The sequence below is a fragment of the Amaranthus tricolor genome, chromosome 9 (assembly GCF_026212465.1).
Source record: "Amaranthus tricolor cultivar Red isolate AtriRed21 chromosome 9, ASM2621246v1, whole genome shotgun sequence".
Taxonomy (NCBI): Eukaryota; Viridiplantae; Streptophyta; class Magnoliopsida; order Caryophyllales; family Amaranthaceae; genus Amaranthus; species Amaranthus tricolor.
This window is the reverse complement of record NC_080055.1, coordinates 23,736,255-23,746,617: the sequence shown is the minus strand read 5'-3', so window position 1 is coordinate 23,746,617 and position 10,363 is coordinate 23,736,255. Positions and strand designations below refer to the sequence as shown.

The following is a 10,363-nucleotide window of genomic DNA, read 5'->3' as shown; positions in this document are numbered from 1 at the left end:
AATATCTTTTATTTTTCCATTTGGAATTTGTGTAGAAAATATGGAGTAATAATAATAAATTGTCAGTAATAAATTATTTTTTTTGATCCGTTGAAAATAAATTTATTAATTATTTATTTTAAATAAACACGGACATATTTGCTAAATATAAACTCATTTATTGTATTTAATCATTTTTAAAGCTTCTTTGTAACTTAAGAAATAAAAATGATCAATAATTGATTTTATCTTTAACAATTACATCGAATAGATGAGTTTATTTAAAATAAACAATAGTTGCGTTATTTTCAGGTGGATGGAACAAATGTGGATTTATTTTTTACAATTTTTTCAAATAATAATTACTACTTATATATTAAATATAATTAATGATCTACTCAAAAAAAATTAAAGATGAATAAATTAATGCAAAACATTAAAATTTTATTTTATAGGAGTATATTAAAAAAGTATAATAATATCATTAATTTTCATTGGGTGAATATAAAAGTTATTTAATAGAATAGAAGTAAATAGTAGTAAAAGAAATATTTTATGGGAGTATATTAAAGTAAATAACATTGAAAATTAAAATGTAAATTAGTTTTTATAGAATAGAGTGTAGTAGAATAATGCCTTTGAATTTAATTGATTACTAATATAAAATAATTTCAATTGAAAATAAGTATAAAATTCAAATAGAAAATAAAAGTATAATAATAAAAAGAATATAAAAGGATGGAGGGAGTAAATAGTTCTATTAAATTAAATTTTTATTTCTGATTTTATTATTATTATTATTATTATTATTATTATTTCTAAAGAGAGAATGAAGCCAAGTAAGAGGAACTGCTGAGTAGGAGGAGTACTGTGTAATCTCTGAGGCGTTCAGAAAATAACAATAGCCAAGTACTCCTCTTGTAGTCATATTCCTATGACCTGTGACTTGTGACATATAAAGAGCCCACAAAAATTTGGTTTTTCTTTTTTTTTTTTTTCTTGGCGTGACATGTTAAAAATAAATTGGAACCCGTACAAATATTTAAAATGGACTTGGTGAAACACCCGACTTTTTAACCAAATTCGATATGATTTAAATTAAAAATAAATATATAATGAAAATCCATGTGAACATAAGACCTAATTTTTAAACTGACTCGAAATTCACTCGATGACACGAATGAACAACTCAAGGAACTCGTCTTAACTCTCTCCAAACCTATTGTGATAGTTGACATTTATCAAATCTTTTATTTATTGGATCTTATAAATAATAATTTTTAATTAATAATCGTGATTTGTAAATCACGAAAAAAAACAAAAAATATAATAATTAAATAAATAAAATAAAAAAGGTAAATTAAAATAAAAAAAACTCTTATCCTATTAAATCATATCATATAGATATAAGGGTGATTTGTTAACTTCACAAATCACTATTATTTATTAAGACTTTGTCATCTTATAAATCCTAAATTAAATCAAAATAAACAAAATGAGAAATACTCCTATAATTTTGACTTTTCATTATCTGATTTGGATTTTGATTGGAAATGTTAAAAGTGAACTATTTTTACATTAGGATAAACTACTAATTGAGAAAACCTAGTGTAATTTATTCAAAACATAACTTAAATGCTCTTAAAACAAAGCTTTTATTCAAATTTTCAAGTTTTATTTTTTTTTTAAAAAAAAAAAACTACTTTAGTTTTGGAATACAATTTACAATTTAGATTTTTTTTTAATTGAAAATTTGATTTAGGTTGGATCCAAAAGATTTTAATCGATTAATTTTAATTTGATTTGCTTTGAATTGTGACTAAATTTAGTTTGGTTTTGTTTGAATGATCGAATTAAAAATCAAATTGAAAATCGATTTTTTATCCCTATAACTGAACCCAATTTAAAATGAATATACAATAATTTAAAGTTAATGTTAATACTCAACATAAGAATTGATTTTAACCCAACCTGATATCCATTCATTCGACCAAGTTTCCACAGTTGGCATTTTTTCTTTTTCCTCTTTTTAATTACAGGCCGCAGGCCCATGAGCCCATGAATTGGCGAGTGACAATCCTTAGGGAACTTTTTTGAAAATTTGAAACAAATAACTGCTTTTAACAAACAAAATTAAAAAAATAAACTTCGGGTAAATATAATTTCAAAAATAAACGTCTCTATGTTCGAGTATAAGGTCAGGTATGTTCACAGTTACTAACAGCAAACAAAAAAATTGGTCAAAATTATTTGTTCGCAATTGTTAACTGGAATAAAAAGAAGACAATGTCATAATGTGATATGAGACAAAAAAAGAAGTCATGTTTGTTCGCAGTTATTAACTTCGAATAAACATGATTTCCATTTTTTTGTCCCATCAAACGTTATACTATTATCTCTCTTTCGTTCGCAGTTAATAACTGCGAACAATTTTGACCAATTTTTTTATTCGCTGTTAATAACTGCGAACATGCCTGACTTTAGCCTTAGACATAAAGACGCTTATTTTTTAAATTAAGTTTACCCGAAGCTTATTTTTTTATTTCTTTTGTTAAAAATACTTATTTGTTATAAATTTTCAATTTTTTTAAAAAGAATCTTACAAAACTTTGAACAAAATAAATTTCTTTTCTACAAAAATTTTCAAAATAAATTTTAAAAAATTTTATTAATCAAAATAAACGTCTTCACATTTGAATCAATGGTAGAAAATTATCCACAATTAGCTCACAAATTAGTAGCTACTAATAACAACGAGTCCGTTAAAGGATAAAACGAATAAATAGTTACGCATCACGCGCTATTAGTAGCAATAGGAAATTTGTTGTTAATATTTCATGATTTGGCGGGGCTTAGGATTAGTTGACCAATTAGACAAATTGTATGGGCTAAGGATTAGGATTAGTTGACCAATAGGAAATTGTAAATTGGTTAGTGATGTGAAAATGTAATTGAGTGACCTCACGCTTCTAATCATGTTTTGTCTAATACTCTAATTGGTTGACTAATTGTTACATTACATGGGGCCTCAACCATCAGCTTAAGTTTTTGGTTGAGTTGGTTTCTTGATATGATATCAAAAGCCAACGTGACAAGAGGTTAGGGTTCGAATTTCAACCACCGCTCATTTAAAGTGAAATATTTAGCGCTATGTATGAGGAGGACATGTGCTGCATCCACACTTCTAGCCTAAAAAACTTTCATGTGAGGGGGCGTGTTAGAGTATATAACATATCTTGAGACCTCAACTATCAGCTTAAGCTTTTAGTTGAATTGGTTCTTTGACACTTATCCTTAGCGCTGCCAAATTACTTGCAAAAAAGAATCATTAATTATAAATAACGAATAGCCCGCTGTTACTAATAACCAACAATTTATAATTATTTGTTTGTTTTATTTTTTAAATGACCTGTTGAGACTAACAGCGAGTAATTTGAAAATTTATTTTAAATGCTTTGTTGTTAATTAGTTACAGCGGGCAATTCCCAACCATAAAATTAAATGTGGATATGTTTATTTTGGAAAAAAATTCAAACTTATTTTGGAAATTTTTTAAGGAAAAAAGCGCATTTTGTTTGAATTGATTAATTCACTATAGTTGGATAGGATACAATAATTAAATTATACTTCCCAACTTTTAGGTAGGTTTCGAATATGATATTTTTGAATAAGGTTAATTTTAATTCTTATGTATCTGTGAATATTTTAATGATCTCATATAATTTTTAATATGCGAATTATTTTGTATTAATTCAATTCATATTCAATTTCAATTAATCAAGTCAATTTAAATGGCTCTAATAACGAAATTATATCAAAGTCTCAATTCTGTTCCTACTAGTGGGACTTTGTTCCTCCCATTGGTGCTTGCCCGTTGCTTGATTTAAAACTCGTACGCATAAAATTCTCACTGAGCAGTGTACTAATGATCTGAAATACAACATGCTTCTTGGTCTCGTTCATAGTTAGAGGTTGGCTAGCCTTTCAAAATAGGTTGCTAACTAGAAATAGATGATTAGACCGTCATCACTATTTTTTCATTTTTTTTATTTGAAATAGGCTATAGAATATCTACAAATAAGGATAAAAGAAAAAAAATATATATCTTTTTATAGGTAGTGAGAATTAAATTCTCGTCAAATAAATGTAAGAAAAAGTATTTAATCACTAGATTAATTAACTCATGTGATTTGAGGTCGAATCACAGAAAGCAACTATATTTAGGAAAGATGTGATTTGGGCTTCTATGTGCATTTGTGTTTGTGTATAATGGGTTTGGAAAGGAAGAAATATGACTACTTGGAAATCCATTACTCTTTCTCCTTAATACCATTGTGTATAGATTATTTAGAGCAAATTTTATATGAAACTATTTTATAATGAAATAGACTCATATAATCAGCTTATTTATTTTTGCGTATCAGTACTATAACTAATTTATGAGTGGCTTATTTTTCTGGTTTTCATTTTTTTGGTGGCATTTTTTGTTCCAAGAAAATATTCTAAATTTTGTTTGCGTAGATATTTTTGTAATCAGAAGAAAGTTGTCATTTCCTTTTAACTGATCGATCTTTTATGTTTTACAATTATAATAGTTAACACATGCTAGGCTCTGTTTTACGAGTTTTGCTACATTATAGGCTTTATTACGTTACTTTTTTGGTTATGACACACAATTTTTCTTTAATTTTCATCTACATATTTTCTTCTATTCACATAAATTTTTCATTTTTACATAAAATATTTATTTTCCTCCTCTATTTTGGGATAGTCACAAATTATACTTATAACAAAATTTTTTGGGACATTGAGATAAATAATGAGAGGTAGAAGTTTGGTCAATAGTTCAATATGGACAAAAACTTCCTACAACTTGTATATTCAATGTCATTGTTAGTTAAATATGTGCTATGTAGCTAGTAAACACTAAATTGTAAAACTATCCGAACCGACATATTTAACCTAGCATCCGACCCAACAACCTAAACATTCCGAATTCAAAATTATCGATTTAAAATTTTTATTAGTTGGATTTTTTAACGTGGTATTAAAAGTTAACGTGATGTGAGGTCACAAGTTCGTTCAAATCTCACCCCTCATGATTTCAAGTGAAATATCTATCATAAAAATGTTATCAACGAACAATATGCATATACTAAGACACGCCTTCAGTAATCTCATCTAGGACCATTGCAAACTAGAAATGTTAGGACTTAATCTTGGTAAAGTGTTGTCCCTCAATAAATCTTTAACATTTATCTTCACTTTCAAATATTAAGCGATTACCCACCAAAGTGAAGTGCTTAATTATAATTAATAAATTTAAGTTTCAAATTTTTATATTTGACACTATTTAATTATAATCACACTTTTACTTAAAAAAAGTCTCATAATCACTTTCACAATTAAAAATTACAATATTTTACACATAGATTTCTCACATATATTTCACGTATAAAGTTCTCATATGTCTTGGTTAAGTGTTGCAAAATAAAAACAATGGAGAGAATATTTATATTAAATATAAAAATAAACCTAAATTTATAAAAAAAAAAATATTCATTGATCAATATATATCGAGTTTGATGTGTGAAAAAACTTAAATTGGTATGTCCTTGTTTTTGTTGAATGAGATGAACAATTAATAAAATTCTTTGAAAAAATATTAATGGAAAAGTGGTCCATTGAGCAAAAACAAATATCATACAAAGCACTAAAAAAGAGAATAAATTCATTTATTCAAGACCAAAAAAGCTTCTAATCCTTTCTATTGTATCCTCTTATACCTTTTTAAACAAATATTTCATTTTAAATTGTAAATTCTAATTATAAAATTATTTATAAATAATTTAAAAATGACAAAATTTAAAAATTCATTTAAAAATTTTTCAACATTAATTATTTCAAAAACAATAATAGAATTGATTCAAAATAAAATTTGATATTAATTTACCAATTCCGATTGGCAGTGATATGTTTGAGGCATTCCCATCCATTGTTTGTCAAATGCATTAATAGGGACTCTTTAGTGTATCGTTGGTTATTTAATTTTTCTGAGATATCTGTTAGAGTATTGTTATCATGAGTTGATTTGGAGGTGTTTGTTGCAATAAATTTTGGATTTCCATTATTTCAAATCTATTAGATCGAATTGGTTCTCTTACCAAGTTAGATAGAGAAAATAAATTTCTAAAAATAAATTATTAATGGCATTCATAAATTTTGGCACTTTATTAATGGTACCTTTATGTTTATCTTTTTATTATAATCCTCGTATTATTGAGCATTTTACAATCGTTATCTTTTTTAACTTTTTCCGTCCAAAAGTTGTTTGAAACCGTTAGCTTTCTTTTATGTTTTGAATTGAAAAATAAAGAAAAAGAAAAAAAAAAGTTAACGGTTATGGACGATTTTGGACAGAAAAAGTTTTAAAAGGTTACTGTTGTAAAACGATCAATAATACGAGGTAACCATTGATAATTAAAAAAAAAAACTTAGGGTACCATTGATAATAAAAAAAAACACTTAAGAGTACCATTAATAAAGTGCCAAAATTCAAGAATGCCATTAATAATTTCCCATGTGATGATCTCAATTATAATCCAGCATTCTAATTAATTTATTATATAAACATTTTCTAACTCAATAAAAATAGATTCTAATACAATCCTAACTATTTTCTAATACATTTTCTAACTACTTTCCTAGGAAAAAATACAATCCTAAACTAACTAAAAGATATCATAAAAGGTACGATATAAGGTTTAGGAAACTAAATAATTCTAATAATTTTATTTCTATCATATTTTCCAACAAAAAAATGTTCTTTAAATCTTGCATCATTTGACATTTCACATTCTTAATGCATAACTTTAATCGTTTTTAATTCTTAATATCTCTATTTATGTTCATCAAAAATTATGAAAATTACAAATTAATGTATTTTAGATCGATACAATTTAAACAAGATTCCATATGACTATATTTTAACTAATAAATTAACAACAATATAAGAGTCAAATTTTGCTGATGAATAGTACACGACGGTCAAATGGAGCAAGATTTAAAGAACGAAGAAAAAAAGTCTTCAACCATTAAAACAACCCGTAATTTATTATCAATTACGATGATAATTAGACTTAAAATCAATAATTTTTCCAAAGACTCAATTAGAATACTTCAATGAAAAATATAGAAAGCATATAGAACTATGTAATAGTAGCTAGTTAACAACAAAATTGATAATTCTCATTACAGTTATACATCTAACTCAACTCAACTCCAATCTTATTGAGATTATTTAAGTTGGGTGAGATTTTGTTATTTTTCATGTGTAGTCACATAGTGAAAATATGCCTTTTATATATATATATATATATATATATATATATATATATATATATATATATATATAAAATCTAAATTAGCTTATTCTAGATTAATTAATACCTTTTCCATCTTGACAATAATAATATTATCTTTATAATAGGAGAAAATTATTCCTAATAATATACTCTATACTCCATTAAATGGCTACTATCCCATTTGAGAAGATCTGGCTTCTTTTTGCATAACCACAAGGTGAAGTTGAAAGTTCAACAGATCTAGAAGCTTCTGATCTGCATTGTTCTTTCCTTTCATCAATCCCTATTTGTCTTTGCCTGCACTCTTCACTACAAAATGCCTTTTCACCCCTATTTTTTACAACCATAACAGCACATAATTAGCATCATCATCATCATCCTAACCCATAAATCCCGCTTATAGAATCTATGATCATGACACGGGTATCAACTCAATCAAAAACTTAAGTTGTTGGTTGAGAGTTGAGACCCAGATATCTTATATACTCTAATACGCCCCCTCACACGCAAGCCTATTGGGCAAGAAGTATGAATCGCTAAATATTCCACTTTAAACATAATGGGTGGTTGAGATTCAAACCCGTAACCTTTAGTCATGCTACCTCTGATATCATATTAAGAAACCAACTCAACCAAAAGCTTAAGCTGATGGTTGAAGTCCAAATATGCCCTTATTGAAGTAGATAAAAAGGTTGCAACCATTGAGACCCTCAACTCGAGAAAGACTTGCAAATGAAAACAAAAGAATAATTACCTGTACATGTAAATATCCTTGTCAATAAGACCCTTCTTACACAAATGACATGAACTGAGAAAATCAGGCTCTGATGAACAATCATCTAAGAATTTTGCAGGAGATGATATATTAAAGACACCAATTTTGGGTTTCCCATGAAATTGGGCAAATTCATTTCCACTATAGTAAACTTTTGTAGTGGTGGACTTATTAGGTCCATAACATGTAACATAAGTGAATTCTTCTTCCATTATTTCATCTTCTTTTGATTTATTGATCTCAATTCTTGTAGAAAATGATGGATTTTTGACATTAATTGGATTTGAAGGACTAGAAAATTGGTTACAAATAGCATATTTGGCAAGAATTTCACCACCACATGAACCAACATTATAAGTGTTACTAGACTTGTTATTGTTGTCTAGGGCTATAACTATGCCTAACCCAACACCCCCACCATGATCACAATAATTGCTTTTGAACCTTCTAGGGGATTGTAACACCCAACCATCTAGTGAACTACGCGGGCTCGTTACCGTGTTGATGATCCCTGATTTCTTTCCGATTGCTGGTCGGGATCGCTTGCCCAGCATGATTGATTGATTGATTAATTGATTGAAAATTATGGTTTTTTAGGTGATTTTTTTTTGAGGGGGAAGAATAGAATTCTTGTGTGATGTTGGGGTAGCCCCTTTGGATGGGTCTCTCCAGTAAGCTCTTGAAGAGGGGTTGTCAATTTAAGTATAATGGAGTGGTTCGACTTTGCCCACTACTCTTTGAGTATTTTTTGTAAATTTTATTGTGGGTCCTATTGCATTATTATTATTACTATAATTTATGATTCTTTGCTATAAAAAAACATAAAGGTACACATCTCATAGTCATACACCATTTTCATTATTTATTTATATTATGTTTGTTGGTTTCCTATTTTGTATTTTAAAAATACATATATGTCCCTTTTAAATCACTTTATCTTTCACTATATTACTATATTATTGGTTGTAATATCATATATTGTTTGAATTTTTAGTCCTTTGTAAAAAGTTAATACGTCCAAATACTACAATTTACAAATATAATGTATACATGTAAAGCTTTCTCTATATCTCATAGTCAATTATGAAGAGGTGTTATTCAAATGTATGGGAATTTTGGTAAATATCTCGAGTTAATTTCGGTTTTTAAATATATGAAAATATCTTGATAAGCTAATTACAATTAGTTATATATTTGGATTAGATCGAATTAAACATAATTTTAATTAATCAGATCAATTTTAAGCAGTTTAAGTGTTTGGTATGAGTTTTTTATGTTCAAGTAAAGGTTTCACTTCATTTCAAAAAGAAATTAAGAGATTTCATTACTTAGTGTTTATTATGAGATTCAGTTAACACTAAGTGTAATGGATACCTCTAAATTTTTACCATTTATTTTTCACTAAAAATCACTTGTCTCATTCTCTTACCTCTCTTTTTATACCAACCAACTAATATTACAAAACTTTACATTTTAGATTAAATAGTCAGAGTTTTGTATTTTTGATCTGAATCTGTAAATTTTGATACATTAGTAACTGTAATTTGCAAAAAATACATTAAAATTATAATTGACAAAAATGCTAAACTTTAAATCCATAATTCGCAAATTAAAATTTGCAAAAATTATGTTGCACAAGTCATAGGACATGAGTCATGACTCATGAGGAGTATTTAATTTTATTTTAAAATATCAGTACTACGATTGTTTTTATATGTATAAGTCAATAGTTAAAGTAAACCTGAGTATTCAAAACAAAAATGGTAATAATGCACAAAACGTCACCTGTCAATTCTAAAAGGACAACTCTAATTTTATATTAAGGACGTTTTACCGTGAAATAACATTATAAATTATTTAAAAAAATATTGCTTTCTGAATAAGTGAGAATTCAATATTCAATTTTTTTTTTCTAATTTTTTACTAATAGATCATTAGTATGGACCCTACTCGAGAAAATTTTATACAAGACGGTTGAAATCACAAATATGATTACACAATTACCCCTAGAATCTGACGCCAAGAAGGATACCCTTCAAGGGTATTATTGGAAATGGGTCCTATTGTACGTGTCATTCTTTGGACAGATGGGCTAAACTGGTAATTATGACCAAAAAGCCCCGTGGGACTATCAACAATTGAAAATACACCAATTCTTACTATAGCTGGTCTTGGACGAAATAACCTCATAATGAGATCGTCAATTAGGGTCGACCTAATTTGCGCGTGTATTAACCTCACATGT

The 10,363-nt window shown here is 27.1% G+C and overlaps 1 protein-coding gene across 1 annotated transcript; it reads right to left on the bottom strand.

Moving 5' to 3' along the window:
* Nucleotides 1–7,371: 7,371 nt before the first annotated feature.
* On the bottom strand, nucleotides 7,372–8,828 carry LOC130824223 (FCS-Like Zinc finger 13-like). The gene is made up of 2 exons (XM_057689131.1): nucleotides 8,098–8,828; nucleotides 7,372–7,673 (listed from the first exon to the last, which is right to left on the bottom strand). The coding sequence occupies exons 1-2, from the start codon at nucleotides 8,670–8,672 to the stop codon at nucleotides 7,505–7,507; spliced, it is 744 nt and encodes a 247-aa protein (XP_057545114.1). The 5' UTR covers nucleotides 8,673–8,828; the 3' UTR covers nucleotides 7,372–7,504.
* Nucleotides 8,829–10,363: the final 1,535 nt, after the last annotated feature.

Coding starts and splice junctions, on each gene's coding strand:
- LOC130824223 (XM_057689131.1), bottom strand. CDS start 8,672: ATGCTGGGCAAGCGATCCCGACCAGCAATCGGAAAGAAATCAGGGATC. Junction 7,674..8,097: donor AAGGATATTTACATGTACAG/GTAATTATTCTT, acceptor TGTAAAAAATAG/GGGTGAAAAGGCATTTTGTA.